The sequence below is a fragment of the Oryctolagus cuniculus genome, chromosome 3 (assembly GCF_964237555.1).
Source record: "Oryctolagus cuniculus chromosome 3, mOryCun1.1, whole genome shotgun sequence".
Lineage (NCBI taxonomy): Eukaryota > Metazoa > Chordata > Mammalia > Lagomorpha > Leporidae > Oryctolagus > Oryctolagus cuniculus.
Window position 1 is genome coordinate 82,848,081 of NC_091434.1, and position 20,793 is coordinate 82,868,873.

General features: G+C 47.0%; 1 protein-coding gene across 22 annotated transcripts in view; it reads right to left on the reverse strand.

Moving 5' to 3' along the window:
* The window catches only part of TANC1 (tetratricopeptide repeat, ankyrin repeat and coiled-coil containing 1), a 248,195-nt gene that overhangs the window by 52,002 nt on the left and 175,400 nt on the right, over positions 1-20,793 (reverse strand). For 12 of the 22 annotated variants that reach the window (XM_051849483.2, XM_051849482.2, XM_051849489.2 and 9 more), the window contains 4 exons: positions 8,399-8,662; positions 3,411-3,533; positions 2,002-2,283; positions 1,097-1,248 (listed from right to left, as the gene is read on the reverse strand). In XM_051849483.2, coding sequence (XP_051705443.1) covers positions 1,097-1,248; positions 2,002-2,283; positions 3,411-3,533; positions 8,399-8,662 — 821 coding nt within the window. The remainder of the gene's footprint in view (positions 1-1,096; positions 1,249-2,001; positions 2,284-3,410; positions 3,534-8,398; positions 8,663-20,793) is intronic. The other 10 variants (XM_051849485.2, XM_051849484.2, XM_070070813.1 and 7 more) reach the window with 3 other exon arrangements.

The following is a 20,793-nucleotide window of genomic DNA, read 5'->3' on the forward strand; positions in this document are numbered from 1 at the left end:
TTCCTGTTTTTTTTTTTTTTTCCCCCTAACTGGCTCATAAAAACTGTACATACTTACAGGGCACCACGTGTTATCCTCATCCATTTACACATTTGTACAACGTTCAAGTCAGTGTAAACCTATCTGTCTTTCCTCTGTTTTAGATCCACTTTAAATCACCAACATGAACTGTTAGATACAAACATCAGCCTAGTCTTAGAGTAATTTTATAATGCTTTGCTGCTGTTACATGGGTAATTATGTGTTCCTGAGTACTGGGTCTCAACTGAAAGACATATTTCTTGGTGTGGGTCATAGTCAGAGGGCTTTGAAAAGTCCCTGGTGCAGAGGAGGCCCTGCAGCTTGCGACACACCCCATCAACTCAGCTCACCACGCACGCCCACGGCAGAGTCCGAATCAGCAGTCAGAGCACTGGGGCTGTTATCTGGGAAGCAGAAGAATGGGCGGGGATGCCAGGCTCAGTGGCACTGGTTTTGGTTCCCCTGCATCAGTCTCACACAGGGGGTGCCTCGCCAGGTGCCATTTACTGCTGCCCATCTCTAGAGCTCTCCACCAACTCACAGCACTGCCAAGGGAGACCCAAATGGCAAACCAGGGGTGAGAGATGCAGTTGCTCAAATGCAGGAGGGTGGATTATGAGCCAGGGATGGAGGATGTGGATCAGAAAGAAACTTCCTGAAGGACCTTGATGACCATGAATTTAGGAAGCAGGTGTCAGCTGAGCCTCTCTCACAACCTCACAAGAAGCCACTGCTGCAAAGAGGCAGGGAACCAAGGGCCTTGGGTGACAGAACACAGGCAGAAGTCTAGGTCACGCTGAAAGCTCCAATCTCCTGCTCACAAACAAACTAAGGAGAGCATGTGCATATAAATCAGGATGGGTGGGTGGTGGGCGCGCCTATTTCCTGCTGCTCTAATGGACAAAAGTTCACTGATGGTGTCTTAGGATATTTATTCTCATTCATACATTTGGAGTATTCTATCATACTTTTATCAACAGCTATATTTAGCATTAAGCAGTTGCTCTGTTTTTTAAGACCACCCTTTCAGTTCACTGCACAGAAACCAAACTAGCACGCTGCCCTACCGGATTACCTTAGAAGCAAGGTATTTCACTGCATCCTCTCTTGGTCTCTGGTTTTCGGGGGCCCCAGACCCAGCAGGTGCTTTAGCCGCGTTGGGACCACTTGTAGAAGAAGCCGGTGAAAGCAGCGGAGCGAAAGGAAGCTCCTGGGAGGGATCAGATGCTGCCAAGAGACACATTTCATTATTTCCATCCACACAGGGACACGGTGGACACAGCATACTTCTTGACTGTCTCAGAGAGTGTTATCACAGGTAACGAGTGAAGACGGCCCAAATGAGAACACAAGTCCCTGTCTCCCACCCACCCAGTCTCCTTCCTGTAGAACACTGTTTCTGGTTTCCTTTATTAAATTAATTTTGGTTAAAAAAAAAAAAAAACCTCACATGGCTCCCTTGTTGTTCACCACGTGTGGAGATGCTTTCTTTTAATAGGCCTGTAACACAGACAGGAAACAATGAACAGGCAAAAATCTGGCTGCTCTATCCACTACTAACTCGGTTTTTATAATTTTGCAAACCCAGAATAGAAGACAAAGCCTGTGGCACACAGGAAATGAAAGAATTTTCCATTTGATTCCCTTTGGCTTGTTCTGCAAGGAGCCCAACTCCTTGGGTTTTAGGACAAAAAACTCCACGGGCTTTTGGTCAGTCCTCACTGCCCACCTCTGTCCGTGTGAAGAGGGACATGGGGAGGCTCTAGGTCAGGAGGAGAGCAGTAAAGGCAGGCCTCACCAGGCCACAGCCAGACGCGCACTATGACAGACACGCGTGTTCAGAGAGCTCACTTAACACACCTACACCGCATCTGGAACAACCCGAGGAAGTTATGTAATTTATGTCTATGCAAACAGCCATTGCCTTTATCTAGCCTACGTCAACTAACAAACTGGACAAGTAATTAAACACGGCCGTACTCTTGGGTGACGAGCTGGGGCTGTGGGAGGCAATCTGCCTCATGCGGCTCCCGTGGCAGCTAAGTGCCACCAACTTGGAAATGATTGCTGTCTTCCCAAATCCCACGTTCCCAACGACAACCGCTCCTCTGTTTTCTGTCAGTTCCGTGTTCCTCAAGTTCTCTTCTATCTGGTGAAAGAGCCAGTCCCTTCCCACAAACACAGAGTCCGTCGTTATGCTTGGTACTTCAAACAGCAGGGGTTTCAACAAGATGTCTTGTGGCTTATATGGAACAAATCGTGCTATAAAAAAAAAATATTGTTTTAGAATGTCATAATGTCACACTCTAAGAAATTCAATATATCATTGCCTGTGTGTATGTGACACTTACTAGAGCCTTTAGTAGCCCCATAAGGAATCAGTATTTTCAATCTGGTGCAAACAATGCTTCTGTAATTCCTCATTTCACACACTCTGTTGGTCCTACAAAGTGTCCTGCTAAATGGCCTTCTAGTCCATTCCTGCTTCCGAGTTATCTTCATGACTTAAGTCAGACACACAGAGGACGTGGTGCAAGGGTCAAACCGTGTCTCGTTGGTGTATCTGAAACTGTCTTTAAGACATGTTTCTTGGGGCCAGGGTTTTAGCATAGAGAGCAAAGCCACTGCCTGCCATGCTGGCAACTCCTATGGGCACCAGTTTGATTCCAGGCTGATCCACTTCCAATCCAGCTCCTTGCTAATGCGCCTGGGAAATCAGCCGAGGATGGCCCAAGGACTTGGGCCCCTGCCACCCATGTGGGAGACTTGTCAGATGCCCCTGGCTGCTGGCTTCAGCTCTGCCCAACCCTGGATGTTGTGGTCATCTGGGGAACGAACCAGAGGATGGAAGACCTTTCTCTCTCTCTGTAACTCTTTCAAACAAATAAATGAATCTTAAAAAACAAAACAAACAATAAAAACCATATTCCATGTTTCTCTCACTACTGAAGTAGTGAATGGAAGCACTCTTCCTGCAGACAGGAGCAGAGCTCTCGTCTGGGAAGGGTGGTGCTTTGCCCATGCAGTGAGGCTGTGCCTGCTTCACTGGCAGACACATGGCATGGCTGATGCGATCCAAGGAACCAAAGCAAAGCTGACTCTGTTAGGAACACAAACTCTAATAAGTGTTCAACCACTCTTCACTGCAGAGTAACTTCCTACAGAGCTCCAGAAGCAAGCAGAGCACATATTTTAAGGAAGAAGCTCAAAACTGTTAGGGATGCTCTCTGAAACCACCCTATAGGTATTTTTTAAGCTCATGCATTTGTGCACACACTTCCCATCGTGCTCTAAGCATGGTTGGTCTGAACACTGGTTATCACGGACTTTCAGTGTGAAGTGAAGGAGTTCCTCAAGTCCATTATCACAGTGGATGCAAGGATAAATACCTGTAACTTCCTGTGCCCTACCTCCTGCCGTATTGTGCCATGGTAATCGAATTGATGTTCTTAGAGGGGCATTTCTCTGTCCATCTAAGTAGCTCAGATCTTCCAACTTCGTTGAGCTTGTTGCTGTAATAGTAAACAGAAGTTTAGTCTATTGCAAGTTGAGTTCAACATGGTACCTAAAATAGTTACAAATTGCAAAGCTGTTCAGGTCAGGCTTTGCACAAAATTTACTTAGAGGTGATTCTGCTTTTGTTTGCCTTGGTTTATTTTTCTAGCAACATCATGCATTGAAAAAACGTAAAAACAAAGTTTAAAATTTTTTTTAAATCAAAGTTACATTGGTATGTTTGTCAGAATTCTCCAACTCTCCTGAAAAAACAGTTTGCCATAATTTTTTTTTAATGTAAAAACTTGACAACAAAAAGCATCACACAGAAAGCTGCTTCATACTTACTGCAAACACATGGCACGATACTAGAGTCTCCTGCAGCCCTGGGGAGCTTTGTCAGTGTCTGGAACACCAACCTTACTAATTAAATGAGCAGATCTGTACATACAATTCCACAGCCCTCAGAACACTGCAAGGCAGCTCTTGATGGTACAAGTATCAACATACTCCTAAGCTTCAAATATATCTTGGTATATTTTAATGCAGAATACATTTATACTATATTATATATAATATATTGTGTATGTTTTTTCCAATTCTAAAAATAACCTCTGATCAAATTGTGAGATCATATAGCACACAGCACAAAGGCACTTGATAAAAAGCATTAAGGCTGGATTATAAAAATAACCAGTGCAGAATAATTTTGTTAATTCTCAGCAAATCACAGAAGTGAATACACAGTTCATCTTTGCAGTAAAAAAAAAAAAAATTCCTCCTTGTATTTACATACACACCCCAGGTCACAGGGAGAGAAATCTAAATAACGTTAGCCGCATGTGGTTTATGGGTTAAGTGGCTGCTCATCTTGGACATGAGATTATCTTCCAGGATGACTGAGTGCACACATCATTTGAGGGTAAATGAGGAGGCTAATGGGAGCTGCATTCCTAGGGCTGAGGCTTCGATGGCCTCGTGAAGTCCTAAGCGGGACCAGGCTGCAGGGGACACCAATCAATTTGGGCCATCTGTCCTCCGAAAACCCTCTGGCCACCACAGGCTAAGCCAGCATCCAGCAGCTGACCGAAGCTACCTGTCCTACCTGAGACTTCCTCACTTCCCCTCCTACAGCTTCAGACCTTTTCTTCCTCACCACCTGCACCTCCCCCATTTGTTCAGTGTGTACATGAGGGCTCCGGGTCTGACTGTGGGAGAGCGTATCCCAGATGGCCACAACAGCCAGGGCTGGGCTAGGCTGAAGCCAGGAGCCAGGAGCTTCTTCAAGCTCTCCCACGAGGGTGGCAGGGACCATCTTGGGCCATCTTCTGCTGCTTTCCCCAGCTACCAGCCAGGAGCTGGATCGGAAGTGGAGCAGCACGGAATAGAACCAGAGCCCAGATGGGATGCTGGCATTGCAGGCAGAGGCTAACCCTGCTATGCCACAACGCTGTTCCCTTGCACAAACCTTTAAGTGAATCCTCTGCATCAGCCAATGACCATGCAAATCTTTCTGGTTCAGACAGTTCCCCACACAGCACTTCCAACTGGAGCAAAGTACGACCATTTAAGGCTACCTCTGGCTCCTCTCCAGGACCCCCTGACCAAGCTGTGTGCAACTTCCGGGAGGGCTAACAGGACACACCCCCAGGTCCCAAGCAGGATCACAGCTTGGGACTTATTTCTAGGCTCTGGCCCCCATGGTGAAGGGACCCGTCCTGGCCAGGGGAGAAGGGGAAGCCACCGCCACAGCACAGGGCTCTTTTCCGAGCGGGAACAGCCATGCCTGTGTGAGAGGCTGCCTCAGCCCTGGACAATACAAATGTTCCCACCTCCCTCCTTTGCTGACCAATTAGAACATGACACTTGTTTTACAATTTGTGACAACTGCAAGGAGGAAAATTACAGGAGTCTGAAGGGCATTCCAAAGAAAGGCTGAAAAGCCCTAGTTCGACCCAGGAGGGGCTGAGGGGGAGACTGGAAATGCCTCTGCTGTCCAACGTCCAGTTAGCAGGGCTTCAGCTTCAGAGTGTGCAGAACTGCCTCAGCAACCCCCAGCCTGGACAACTTGATTTCAACCTCGACTGAGCTGAGCCGAAAGCTGCAGCAGGGCCACAGGCCACCAGCTACGTCTGCTTCCTATGGCATTTGGAGACACTCGAGAGAGCAGTGAAGCTTCAGCAGCTTGGCCATGGGCCCCGGTGGCCCCCACCTACTGAAGCGTGTCCTCACTCATGCCTCTGGGGGATGCTCAGACATTTCCGGCACCTGTCTCAGACTCACCTTCAGTATTTAACAAGTAATGCTTTCAAAGTCCTAAACGCCACTCAGGGCCGAGAAAAATCAGAGGCAAAGCAATAATTTCGTGCTGCACTAAACCTATTGCTAATGCCTCAACAATTAAATTAGTTATACACTGATGTGTACGCGCACACACTGCCTGTAACATCTGGGTGAGAAACACACCCCAAGATGCAGCACGAGTCTGATTTGGAGGCAAAGTGAGGATGAGAAGGAGGGGGCAGCTTGCCTACAACGGACAGAGAGAAACATCCACTGAAACTGGAAGTCACGGACCAAATGTTCCAAGGTGAACGCCAATGAGCCCAGAGCAATTACCAGTTAGCGCTTTAAGAAAACTGGAACCCAACTGGTAACTATGCTGCTGACTCCCCAGAACACTACACACAGTCTTGTGATCCACTGAGAGTATTTCAAAAGGAAAAAAGTAGTCAAAAATAGTAGAAAAGATGACCCCACTTCTGGATTAATTTTAAAGGTTTCACATCCTACTTTTTCAATAAAGGAAAAAAAGCATTCATGTCATGTATTTTTGAAGATGCATAGCATTCCGAATCAATCCCACTCTAACAAATTACAAAGAAAATCTCTGTGTGGTCAAATTATCTCCAAATCTAGCCAACTCTTACTATCTTTCACCCCCCCCCCCCAAAAATCTCACTATACTATCCCACTGTATTACACAGTTAACACAGAACAGTTGCTGGCCTCGGAAACTAGTCTGTACCCTGAAACCCCAGCAGCCGGGTCCCCCAGGGACAGTGAGCCAGGCCTGCAGTTACCCTTCCTTCACATGCCAGTGCCTCCTCTGCCCCATACACCACCACCACACCTTTCCTACCAAATTCCTGTCCAGGTGGATCTAGACATGCAAATACGGAGAGATTTCAGTCCACACTGCTTCACGTTTTACTCCAATCCTTGCAACACTGAGCACTGCCTGATGCCTGCCTTCTAATAACTCAACAGAGTCTGTATAACTTGAATTGTACTTTGCATTGATACTTAAAAAAATCTTTCCATTCCCTTGGAGCTGGGGGTCAGCATTAGGAGCAGGAAGCTGGACAATGAAGAATCTACCAGGTTCTAGTTTGCTAACAGATACCATGAGATAAGGCACTTGACTATTTCCTTGCAAAATATGCAGTCAGATTTTAAAACATGCAACACAGAAGAATGAAGCAAACCCATCAGGCCAAATAGGCTCTGCTAAACCAGGAGGTTTCACAGGAAGTCTAGCTCAAGGGCATATGTGGAAGACAATGAATGAACACAGCAGAGATCAGCCTACAGGTGAAGCTCAGCTCACACCCACTGTCATTTCACATGGCAGGAGACCACATGAAAGAACACCACACAGAAAACACAAATGGGGTGCTTTAAATACTGTTCAAGTTAATGTCTTAATGCATTGTAACAATTTTAAAGTAGCTTGATTAAACTAAATACCAGTTTGCTTTTTGATGAAGAAAATAAAGCTGTCACGTTTCAGGGTAATACAAATGACCTATTCATCACAATAAAGTAAATACAGTCTCAAGTGCCTTGGGTGTGATGCGTCACGGGTGGCGGGGACAGCAGTGGGGGGACAGAGAGCTTTTGGAAGAACCCTCGGTCGATACCAGCGCATCTCCCCTCAGACGGGCCAAATCCTTCTTCCGGAACAAGGCTATTCTGCTTGCTTTGAAACAGAATTAAGAGTTATGCCTCAGAACTTTTCCATTAGGGCCATTCATTTATCGGTGGCTTCAGAGTTCCATTGTAAAAAGCACCCGACAGCAGCCGGTGTGACCCACCACATCCTGAAGCAGCAGTATACATTACAGGAAAAGCCTTTGATGTAGGAAAAGAGAACGTGGGTCCCAGCGTTAGTAGGGGAGACACCCTAAGCACTGCATTAGCACCGAGAATTACCCTAACAAGCTCCTCTTCTAAATTCAGCCCATGAGAATGGAGTTTAGAAACTCAAGATCTTAAAAAGCCGGCACAATGGCTTGGCTGCAGAGTGGCCCTCTCCTTGGCCTCTCCAAACTCCTCTCCTTGTTTGACAGCTACCTGCTGACCAGTCCAGGGAGAGACAGTCACCTGCATTTGTCATCTCTTCTCTCTCAGTTCTGGTGCTGGATCCTGCTAAGGCATCTCTGTCAGGCCTGTTTGCACCTCCTGCATTGACAGCTCTCCCTTCTGCTGCTTGGGTTTTAACCTGTGAGCTCTGTTATAACTAAATGATCTAAAAACCTGCTGTACGACGGACTTTCAACCATAAAAAAGTGAGTCTGAAAGTTAAACATTTTTAGATACTAACAAACTCACTCCAAAAAATTCCTGTTTACTAAGATGCAATATGAAGTTACATGTTTATTCAGGCTTAAAGTAACAAAGAACCAAGGGAAGAGATTCTGTCTTTCCTTCCCTTCTATCCAAAGAGCCATATGGTCCATATCACAGATTTAAAGAAGAAAAGGTGAGGGCCTGACCCAAGATCACAAGCTAGCTTCGGTCTGGATCAGATTCCCAGGGGGACAACCACTGGGCACCTGGGACTCCGTGAGATGCCCTTCCCAGGAGGGGTGTGCCTTACCTGCAACTGAGTTGGGCCGCGGCATTATTAGCGAGCTGGAGCTCTGAGAATAGGGGACTGGACCATCTCCAGCTGAGGATTCCGCTTTGGGCAGGCCGCTCTCCGCCGGCCCAGGGGGCTCCTCTTCCGCCACCGGGGAGCAGTTATCTGCCCTGCGATCATGAAGCACTCCCTTCTGAACCCCTAACCTTAGGCTTCCGTCTTTATTCCACTCCAAACTGGAGCCACTCCGGTCATCATTTTCAGAAGAACTCGTAATTGTGGCTGAAATGAGAGACCAAAACACTTTGAAGGAGGCCGGGCACAGCTGGGCCTGCCGAGAGTTAAAAACCCACACACGCTGCCCTCCCCGGGATCAATGGAAAGTTTTCCGGTCTGCACAGATTTTTATCAAAGTATGTTTCATACAATGTGTTTTGGTAAATTAAAAGAATGCTGCTTATCAGGGGAAATAAACTGCTAAATCACTCTACAGGGAAGGAAAAAAACTGATGGGAAGATAATGAAAAAGCTGTCTGAAAGATCTCAGAGTTAACGGTAAATATATGTAGTCGGGAGATAATGTATCTTCTCCTTTTAACAAAGATGGATTGCTCACACAAGAATTCATATCTCATTAAATTCCTCTGAATCTTAAAATATCCTTTCCAAATTAACAACATTTGTCTGCAGAGGGTGGTAGGGGGGTGCAGGGGCTGGTGAGAGGATGGTTAATGCAGAAAAGATGCAGGAGAAAGTCTACAGAAACAGAAATACAATTATAAAGTCAAACAGAGAGTTTGATCCTTAGAATGAAAGTTTGTAACATCTGTTCATCTTGATCCGGGGAGACTGGCTTGACTGATGCCTTCAGCAGCGCAGAATGGAAAATCTCTATGCACCCAGCACAGGGAAAGTACTAGCACGGGAAGGTATGCTCTCACTGCAGAATGAAAATGTAACCTCTAACAAAGAAAACCAGCATGTGAGGGGGAAAAAAAGGAGGAAATTTTTTTACAAACATTTTGGCAAAAGAGCAAGAGCAATACCATGGCAGACAGCAGCAATATCCACCCTACAGAGCTTCTGCAAATAGCCACGTGGCATTGAAAGACCCTAAGGAGTGTAGGATCCCTGACCAGCACAGGTGACCCAGGCCCCAAACACTGCTGCACTGATGAGTCCTTGAGAACAGGGACTGTGCCTGCTAATTCTTCGTGTTCCCTCTTTGGTGCCTGGCCTTTAACTGTGAGCCTATTGAGTTGGAAGTGTACCCGGCCAAAGTGCTTATTCAAACCCAGGGGCCTGGATGAGGCGGTTTATCCACACACCTTGATGCTCACTTCACACTTCATGAGCTGATTGGTGGATCAGCTCAAACAGAGTCAAAGGGTCTGGGCTTGAAGTAAAGGCAAAACAATTTCCTTGCCACGACACAATTTACAATTCCAAGACCGCCCCTGCTTCTGGAGCTGAAGCCTGCCCTTTCCAGCCCTCGGGCTACTCCCTATTAAACATCACCCCTGCACAAGGAAGTCTCCTTGGAGTATCTACTGCAGGCTCATCGTTCCTTTCTTCTTCCTTTTTAGTGTTTATTTATTTGGAAGGCAGAAATACAGAGACGGGAGACAGGGAGAGAGATATATAGATAAATATTGAGAGAGAGTGAGGGAGGAGAGAGAGTGCTATTGATCAAACTTCCGTCCTCTGGTTTACTCCCCCAAATGGCTGCAAAGGCCAGAGCTGGGCTGATCCAAAGCCAGGAGTCAGGAGCTTCTTCCAGGTCTCCCAGATGGCTGCAGGGGCCCAAATACTTGGACCATGTTTCTCTGCTTTCACAGGTGTGTTAGTAGGGAGAAGGATTGGAAGTGGAGCAGCTGAGACATGAACCAGCGCTCATATGGCATGCTGGCACTGCAGGCGGAGGCTTTACCCATTATGCCAGTGCCAACCCAAGCTCATCAGTCCTTTTTCTGAACAGCACAGGATCTGGCACACAGTAAGTGCTGAATAAGCAATTACTTATTGCATCATAGAGGAAATGAACAAACATCAATTCCACTTGTGGTCAGAAACACTAGGCTTAACTGTACTGTTACCAGCTGGGGGTCTGACCAAAGCCCAGGCTGACTTGTAATGGGGTCAGTCACGCCTTTGGATGCTCATTTCCAATATTCTATCAGCAGTGTTAAACCACACCTCCATCTCTCTGGAACCAATCACAACCTTCCCTGTTTTCAAATGGATCATTTATCTGAGCACAAATACACCAGGTAAGACTCTGCTATACAAATGCTGCTGGGGGTGCTGATAATAGCAGCAGCTAACAGTTACTGAAAGTTTATGAGATACCAGGGACTACGCCAATGCTTTATAGGAACAGTCTTATTTATTAATGAGTATCACTTATTAATGGAGATTAATTATGACTGATAATTAAGTTAGTAAGTTGAAAGCACAATGATACAAACAGTCGTGGAACACAGGCTCTGTTGTAAGTCCAGTATTTGGAGGCACAGTTAGGTAGGCTCTAGGCTATCCCACCATCCAAGTGAGAGGAACAGATTCAGATGAGCAGTGGGGGTAATTTAAATTGGCTTTAATTTTGTGGCTGCTTTATTTGGGGCACTTTTTTTTTTTTCATTTTTGCAAAGCAGAGACACACAGAAACAGAAAGAGACAGAATTCCCACCCAGTGGCTTCGTACCCAAGTGGCCACAATGAGTCTGCAGCCAGGGGCCAGGAACACAGTCCAGGTCTCCCCCATTGATGGCAAGAACTCAACTACTTGAGCCACTATCACTGATCCCCAGGGGCCTCATTGCAGGGAAGCTGCACTCAGGAATCAAACGCAGGCACTCTGATGTGGGAGGCAGGCATCTTAACTGCAAGGCTGAACTGGCCACTCCTGGCACATAGTCTTAAGTTGAAAAATAAACAAAGCCAGAGTGTTGTTTTTCCTCATTTGTTCCCTGAAATTACCACACACTTCAGAATCAAAGCCCCAAGGACCTCAGGCAGCAGCGACTGGGGACTGGACTCCTCCACTTCCCATTACCAGTTACAGCCCTGACTTTAGGGCCCAGAGAGCAGCTGGGACAGCCCGGAAAGCCTACCCAGAGCCCATGGATTGCAGGGCAGGCTGCAGCACCAGTACTCACTAAGGAGCAAGTACCCTACACAGTGTCAGGACCTGATAGGTGGAGCCCTGAGGTCCCAGCAGAGACAGGAAGGAAAAGGGGTGGGAAGGGAAGGCTCCAGCTGCAGCGGCAGTAGCTGGGAAGAAAAGCCCCAGGAAGGCAGCCGTTTCACAAGGAGGATGCTCTAAAGCCAGTGTTTCTAAGTGAGGAAGGAGAGGCAGCCTTCCCTCATGGCCCTTAGGAAGTTCAAGTAAAAGAACCCAAGAGAACTGAGCCCCAAGGAGCCGGGAGGCTCTGATGCCGCGGGGCTCCCAACAAAGATGCCCCGCTGCACAAACACTCCTCCGCAAGACCCAACACCGGACCCAGCCTCCGCGGGCGGAAGTCCCAGCAGTGGACCCCAGACCCAGCCTCCGTGGGTGGAAGTCCCGGTGATGGACTTTCACTTGAGCAAAGAGATCTGCTAAGTCATGGAGCAGCTCCATGCCCTGTGAGTACAGCTTCCCCACACAACCTACAAAGCACACGGAATAGCGCAGCTCAATGGGCTCCAAAGGAGAAGGCTAGTTCCTTCCATACGCCACAGGCTACTCAAAAACCTCTCTCTTCCAGGCTAACAGAATTCAAACTCCTATCTAGGTTTACTCGTGCCCTCTAAGCAGGTGTGTATATACAAACATAACTAGGGCAGCACCTTAACTATGATGATTTAAAAAAAAAAAACTAAAAAAATAAAAGCTATTTGCCATTTTCCAGAGATTAAATAACCTTTAAAGGTCTCTGACAACTCACAAATTCTTTTTTTCTTTAATTTGAGTGGCAGATAGACAGACAGCAAGCTCCCATTTGTTGGTTTACTCCCCAGATGCCTGCAACAGCACAGGTTGGGCCACGCTGAAGCCAGGAGCTAAGGACACCATCTAGGTCTCCCACACAGGTGGCAGAAACCCAATTACTTGAGCCATGGCCTGCTGCCTTGCAGGGTCAGCATTAGGAAGCTGGAATCAGAAAGTGGAAGCTGGTACTTGAGCCCACGTATGCTGAGTAGGACATGGGCATCTCGGCTCGCGTTTAAGCCACTAGCCAAACCACCTCCAAATTCCAACATTTTATTCCTTCAACTGATAGAGATGCCAGCTCTGTCAATGGAGGCCATTATTACCCAAACTGGGTCTTGATAAGTCTTCCAACAGGTGTTCCAACCCTGCAACACGAGTGATCTGTCAGCCCCTAAGCCTCTTGTGGTCGTCAGGTCGGGTGGTGCCTCACAAGCTGGCGTTGCGTTAGGTTTGCTGCTGCTCACTGATTTCCATGCACTACTGTAGTTTGTAGTTTGAAAATCTTCCTCTGGAATCACAGCACATTAAACCAGTCCTACCAGTGCCCAGGGCTGGAATAGTTCCAAGGCATCTTCTCAATATATTAGGGTATAGACATGATCCTCACAACCCATGAGAAGAGGCACACAGGCTGAGAACCAACAGCTCCACCTCATTGGTACAGAGAGACACAGGAAGAACTAATCACACACATACACATGTGCACATGTGCAGACACACACACACACACGAATACCGGCTCATGCAACCCCAGCTCTTCTGACTATACAAGCAATGTGATTTGGAAAGCCCCTTAACTTGCTCAACACCTAAGAGGAGTCCTGAGGGTGCTTCAAAAAGTCCATGGAAAATGGAAAAAACCCTTTGGCACCAAATAAACTTTAATTCCATTTTCATGAACTTTCTAAAGTACCCTTATTACCTAATGCTCAACATCAGTTTGCAGATCACGAAGTCACCCACTCAGCCATGGAAGGTTTTGCTACGAAAGGTTCTACGGGAAAATGGTATTCCTTGTCCTTCCAAACTTTTCCTCTTAAAGGCTCTTTTGATATTGAATGGGGATCTGAATATCATCAGAGAAAGAAAAACACATGAGTACAGGTCCAGAGCCCAGTAAGTAGTTTGGCGGGATCTAAATCAAGTTACAGCGGGCACGTTTGTCTTGACAAATGCCACCTTCTGTAGGCAAGTACTTCAAAAAGCTTGTGAAAAACGGGTATTGCCTTTAGGTCCCATCTTTCCATGAATGATTTAAAGTACCCTCATGCTTGGTTGTGGTTCTGTCTTTCCTTTGACAAGCAGGGAATTTAACAGCAAACTTTCTGAGCACTTGGAAGAACGAACAAAGTTCTATTAACCTGACTCCCGACTGACTGCATCTTTTCTCTCGCACCTATTTCTTCTCCCCAGTTCATAAACCCACTTAAAAAGGAAAACCTGACCTGTGCTTACTGCACATCTATTTGTGAGCATTTCTTATCCACTGGGGAGGAATTAAGAAATAAACAAAGTAACCTTTGGAAATAACAGCTTAACCGTGCGAGCTACGTCCCAGGCTTTGTTCCAAGTCTTCCTTGGATCCCCACTCAGACTTCCTGTTACAGTCCCCTGGCCATGAAGCCCCATAGCACTGGCTCCAGGATGGTGCTACACACTGTTCTGATGGTAAAACACCAGTAATAGACAATTTGTGGCATTCATCCCAAATACATGTTATATACAAAAATACACATTTTGAAAGGATGGCAAAAAACCCGAAATTGCAGTTTTCTTCAAGTACTCCATAGATCGTCTAACCCTATCCATTTTCAAAACAAGGGCTCTATAAAGAGTATTTTTCCTTTCCTGGGTTGTAGAGAAAAGCAGATACACAGGTATATGTAAAATGGCCAATATATTACAAGGACTCAAGAGTGTTATCCTTACGGACAGTGTTGTAGCACAGAGGGTTAAGCCACTGCTTGAGATGCCAAAATCCCTTATGAGCACCAGTTCGAGTCCCAGCTGCTCTGCTTCTGATCCAGCTCCCTGAAAATGCACCTGGGAGCACAGTGGCAGATAGCCCAAATATATCCAGATAGCAGACCTGGAGGGAATTAGCCTGGTCCAGCCTGGCAATTGCATCCATTTGGGGAATAAAGCAGTGGACAGAAGCTCACTCTATCTCTCCTCTGTCACTCTGCCTTTCAAACAAATAAATCTTTTTTTTGTTTGTTTGGACAGGCAGAGTGGACAGTGAGAGAGAGAGACAGAGAGAAAGGTCTTCCTTTTCCATTGGTTACCCCCCAGTGGCCGCTGCGGCTGGCGCACCGCGCTGATCTGAAGCCAGGAGCCAGGTGCTTCTGGTCTCCCATGCGGGTGCAGGGCCCAAGCACTTGGGCCATCCTCCACTGCACTCCCGGGCCACAGCAGAGAGCTGGACTGGAAGAGGAGCAGCCAGGACAGAATCTGGCAGCGCCCTGACCGGGACTAGAACCCAGGGTGCCGGCGCCGCAGATGGAGGATTAGCCTAGTGAGATGAGGCGCCGGCCAATAAATCTTTTTTTTAAAAAGTTCTCCTCACCATTAAAAAAAGGATTTGTAGCACTTAAAAAAAGTTTAAGCCTATATTCAATTTAATGGTTGACAGAAGTTTAACAATTTAAAACACTGGGCCAATGAGTTAAGGATCACAGAAGAAAAGAACGTAAGGATTCTATGGAAATGAGAGACGGAAACAAGTGAATACAAAAGGCAAAACCAACTACCACACAGACTGCTTCCTTGGAGCTGTCTCAGTGAAGATCACCAACAGCCGTGGGTTGCTAGGTCTAAGTGAGAGGGTGACAGGTGGGAGAGAAGTCGAGGCAGCAAGGACGGGCAATTCCCGAGTCCCCTTGACCCCACAGAGGTCTCAGCTTCTCTCCTTTGCACTCCTGCCTCACACCCACCTGTCAGTCGTTCAGGCTGCCAGGCCGCATTCTGAGTTCTCCCTAAGTGACAAAGAGAAAGCCTGCATGGATGAAGCCAGCCTGCCTTCAACCTTTCTGGCCAGAAATACCAGCCTGTGCTTCTCTCCCCACTCCGACCCTGACCCTCAAGCCCATCCCACCTGCAAAATCCTAACCTCGCACAGAACAGAATCCCCTGGCTCACCTGCAGCTCTTGACCTCCCTCAGGAGAGGGGTCCAGGGCAGGCCTAGGATGCCAAAGGGAATGTCCCAGGTGGGGTGCCCCGGAACCTTCAGCTCTGCCTGATTTCTGGTTCTGCAACTGCTCCCGGATGACAGCTTTGCACTCGTGGCCAGCCCTGTCCAACGAGCTGCAGGGCCCCGCTCCCCTCCTGGCCTGGTGCCAAGAGCTCTGTGCATTGGATTGTGACAGCCAGATCTCTGTACCAAATCTCCAGCCCGATGCTCGCCCATGTTGCGCAAGGCGTGCTCTGCTGTGACTTGCAGCAGGGCCGGGGAACCAAGCCATGGTGCCCAGCCTCACGTACCAGGCCCCCCGCTTGTGGGAACACCTAAAGGGAAAGCTGGGGGCCGGCTGGGGTGGGAGGGGGAGCACCGGAGCTGCCCGGCCCAGCCAGACTGTCTCAGCCCCATCTGTCACCAGAGAAGAGCCTGAGGACTGAACTGCGGAGGTCTGCGGTGACAGCAGGCTGCATGGGTTTCCAGTGAAGCTTCGCATGAGCCGTCCCTGGCATCCACAGACAAGTGGGCTCCTGGCCCCATCAGATGGCTCCCTGGAACTCTCCCCCACCCTTGGAAAAGAGCTTGAGGCACTTAGTGCTTGGCATTATTATGCACCTAGGGCGTGCATCTTCCCTCAGAGGTGTCAATCAATGCCCTGCTTTAAACTCTTGTCAGCAATTCACAGGTGGACAAGTTTTGAAAACAGAGCTAGTACTCTACCATTATTATCCAGTTCTGAAGAAATCTGCTCTTGGTACACACAAGGGGGTCAATAAATGCTTGCTCCACCGACAGAACAGCCTGAAGATGACACCGTAGTCAGCAACACAGCAGAGCCAGTACTCTGCTGACTCAATCATCACCAAGGATTCTCTCTCATCCAGTCTATTACCAAATTATATGTGTAAAGAAGAATTCTCCTCCTTCACCCAAGAGATAAAAAGGCTTCTATAATTAAGGATGATTTTTAAAATTGCAGGCAATGTAGCAAAATGAGTATTAACCCAGATTTGAAGCACTCTAAATAGTTATTACCAAATCAATTTCAAAGCATTTCAATTTTGGAGGGAGCAGGGCAACACAGGGGGCAACAAAGGGGCACTAGCATAAAAATCCAAAGGGCAGGATTTACAAGTCAAAACGCAAAGAAAGTACAGCTCGCCATCTCTGTGTGCCTCTGCATCTGATCATCTCCTGGGGACACAAAGTGCAGGAAATGAAAGGTCTAAAGTTACTTCTGGAATCACTTTCATTCTGCAAGCCTGGGGGCAGGTAAGGAGAGAGTCAAGGGAAGATAAAAGTCAGCCCATGATAACTTTTTCTTCCCCTAATGTCCTAAGCAACTGGGCAAAAAACCAAATATTATCATACTCTAGCAAGCAGTGCAGGTTACTAACCTAGAGGCCAATATGATACCACAACCCGCTTTTGCAGGAGGAATATGTCAGCAAGGATATTCCCCTGTCTTTCTGACTTGCTTCCCTACCTCAAAATGCAGGAGAAGAGAACAAATGAAGCCCCACGAGAAAGGAAAGGGGAGGGGCAGCAGGAAGAGCTGAAATTCTGAGTGTTCAGCCATCCGGAAAGCTACCCAGGCCGGTGGAATGTGGTGGCTCCTGCATGCCTCAGCTGGGGCGGCCAGGGCAGGTGGGAGACACACCTGGAGAGGGAGCTGTCCTAACATCACTTCGTCAAAGGAAGCAGGTGCAGGCCACTACAAAAAGACCTGGGGGATTTTAAACCTCAATCGAGAATGAAAGAGGGGACTCGCTTTTAATGGGGACCCTCCCTCAGCCAGAATTTTTCTAACTGCTACCTGTAAGTTCTTCCCCTTGGCACATCTATCATTAATATATGGGAAGGATTTTTTGTTTTAATCTTGAGAGGAAAGTTGGGTTTTATTTGTTTCTACTCATCTGGTCCCTATTCTTTCTTCCTAAATGCAGAAATAGTCCACTTTCTTGAAATAAATAACTAAAATATTTATCATGCTATGGACATAAGCAAAAATTAAACAATGTATTTAATTCAAAAGGTGCTTTAAAGCCCACTACTCATATCCTTAGTAATGCATTTAAAAAAAAAAAAGGTTGGTTTTCACACACATTCCTATGAATACACATACTTTATTTTCTCTAAGCTGGGATTAATGCAGCTTACAATTTCCATTTGTAACAGTTGGAAGCAAGTTACATTCAAAGGAGTGTCACTAAGAAAAAAATGTTTTCTCAAGCATGGAGGAAACACCTTTCAAAGCAAATTTCTTTATGAAGTTTTTCTTTTCAAAGCCAGTCATTGAGAGCTATTTTATGATGATTGGGTACAGCTGGGTTTCACATTTAGACGATTTTCACGTTGCAAATTTGAAATCAGACACTAACTTCTAGGCAGTGCCAATGATTTTAATATGTAAAGAGTGAGGAACTGTACTTAGAAAAATAAATAGAATAGATAGTCACAGGGAATTCAGTTAATCCCATCCAACTTAGACAGTATTTTCACATGACAGAATTATGACATTTCTCAAGACATTTATGTTGGAAGAACAAGGGCCTTCTGAAATTGGATAAAGTGGGACTCCCCCTCTGGATAACAAGATGAAGTTGAAACAGGGGTGGGGGTTGGGGAGGGAGCGCAGACTGCTAAGCCCTGGCCCCCACAGAGAAAGACTGGAAGGAGCCCAATAAAGACTCGTGGTCACTGGCCTGTCTCTTCTTCCCACACCTGTGGCAGCCCTGAGCAGGCTGCCCAGGCATGTGGGAACACAGGCTGCCTGCCCCTGTATCTGCTGGGCAAAAATACGTAGGTTAAATATAATCAGCGTGCCAGAAATCGGCATATGTGATAAAGGGAGGTCAGGGCATTTTTAAAGATGGATTAGTGCTGGTTGAAACTTCCCTGAATGCCCTAAATAAACTGTGCTGATACTGTACATGGAACACGGGATTGGGCTCAATGCCGCCCACAGTGGGCAACGCCATGGCAGCTGTGTGCCCTTTATACTGGCCCAGCCCAAACCTTCACCATTCCCGCCCCAGCTCGAGTGGTTGACAGATCGTAAACTATTTACAAAGGAACAGTACACGGGAAGCCGCCACCTCCTGTCTGGGGCCTGTGAATGTGGAATGTGGATCCTCACCAGCCTATTCACAAGCCACGGCTGGGCCTCCCAAAGCCAGAAGCCAAAGCATCTCACTTGTGTTTCTGCCTGCCAGGATCACGTTGCTCGCGATATTGTCCCCTAATATTTAAGATGCCCAAAAGCTGCCATTCCCAGGCTACACCTTCTACAACAGGCATGTTCTTCAGAGAGAACGGACACAAAGCCTGGCCCAGCCAGCAGGCAAGCACAGTGGGTCACAGACACCTACTCTGTTAAGAAGCAGTGTGCTTTCAGAGTACAAAGTACTTTCCTCTGCCTATGGCACAGTCTATCTGGGGAGGAAATCCTTGCTTCTTTCCCTTCTCCTCCCCACCACACCTCCAGTGTGTCCCTTGGCAGCTGGTTCTAACTCAGCAGGACATGGAAGGAGAGAACACTGCCCTAGCACAGTGCTTCCCTGTCATCCACCTATGTCCTCGCACCCTTCAAGGGAACAGCAATGGCAGGAGGCAGGGGGAGACGATGTCCAAAAGCTGGGGCCTTCCAAAAAGAGGGATTTATGACCACTTCCTAATCCCCCTGCTTCCATCAGCTGTGTCACTTTCCATGTTCAACTGAATCAAGGTATAGTGCTGGCTTCAGCCAGGGAACGCAGGGCAGCCTCAGGGACACACACAGTATCCTTTCCCACTGAGGCAGGCATTAAGAGGCGTGGCCTAGCCAGCTAGGCTTCTGGAAAAGCCAGCTGGAGGTTTCCTCCTTCAGCTTGAGAGCAGCAATGATTCTCTCCTCTTAATTTCTCTTTCCCAACACCATGCTAGGAAGCCAGGAGATAGCTGGAATAATACGGGACTTCCATCCATGTGGAAACTAAATCAAATAAAACAAGAAGAAATCTGAAAGAAAATATTGAGAACTATAGGGACCATATAGAGGAACCTCAAAAAGTTCACAGAAAATGGAATTAAAAGGTAGGATGGAGCAAGTGCTCAGCCTAGCCATTAAGACACTCCCATCCTACAGTGGAACGCTGAGGTTCAGTTCCTGTGCCTAACTTTCTGATCATGTACACCCTAGGAGGTATAATTGGGTTCCTGCCACCCACCGGGTACACCTAGATTTAATTCCTGCTCTGGCCTGGTCCAGTTCCAATACTGTAGGGATCTGGGGAGTGAACCAGCAGATGAGAACTCACTGCCCCCCCAACCACATCTCTGCCTCTCAAATTAAAGAAAAAGATAAATGTATTTTGGCAGATTAAAAAATCAAAATCCCCCCATTATTATTTCATAATATGCATTTTCCATGAACCTTTTGAAGGCTCTGTATATCAACAGGGAACTCATCGGTCCGGGACTATATTAAGTCAGCAATTAAGAGCTCTCCCAGCGGCTCAATCTTTTGTCCACAATACAGAAAACCAAGGCAGGACCTTTTCTTTCCTCTGTTTAACACTTCTAAAATTTCAGCACTGGATCTCAAGGAGACGGAGAGGACAGAGCAATAAATGAAGAGGTGGTCTTCTGTTGCTGAGAAAGTCTAGAACTGTCCAAAGGAAAAGCTGACTTGGTTATAATCGAAGGTGTGAAATGCCAGTGACCAAAACATACAAATAAAAAGTCTGTTGGAAATAATGATTATGATAACACAGCACTGCCCCAATCCTTGGGGAAGAGAGAGCCTCTAGAGGAGATGAGATTTCACAAGCTGGGAGAGCTGGGGGAAGTCACCTGGGCACCCGGAAGGAACACCCAAGACCCACCTGTGGGGGGTGCTTCCAAAAGAGGCAGGGGATGGGGACAAAGCAACATGGAGACCAAACCTCATGACGTGTGCAGACATCCCAAAGTCACAAGAACTCTGGAATCTGAAACACTTCCGATCCCAACCATCTTAGATAAGGATACACAATCTGTGCCAAAATTCATTCCACAGTTTAAACAGGTGAATGCTATGGGATGTAAGTTTTATCTCAAGAAAGCAATTAAAGCAACATGAAACAAAAACCCATGGAAGATTCTGACTGCAGTGAAAACTGAGGGAAGAGGCTGCCTGCCTTGGGCTAAGGGTCCCCTCCCAAAGCCATAGTAAGGTCTACACAGAGGAACCCACTCCCTAGACTTTCTGGACATTCTCCAGAGTACAAACTGGATGACCC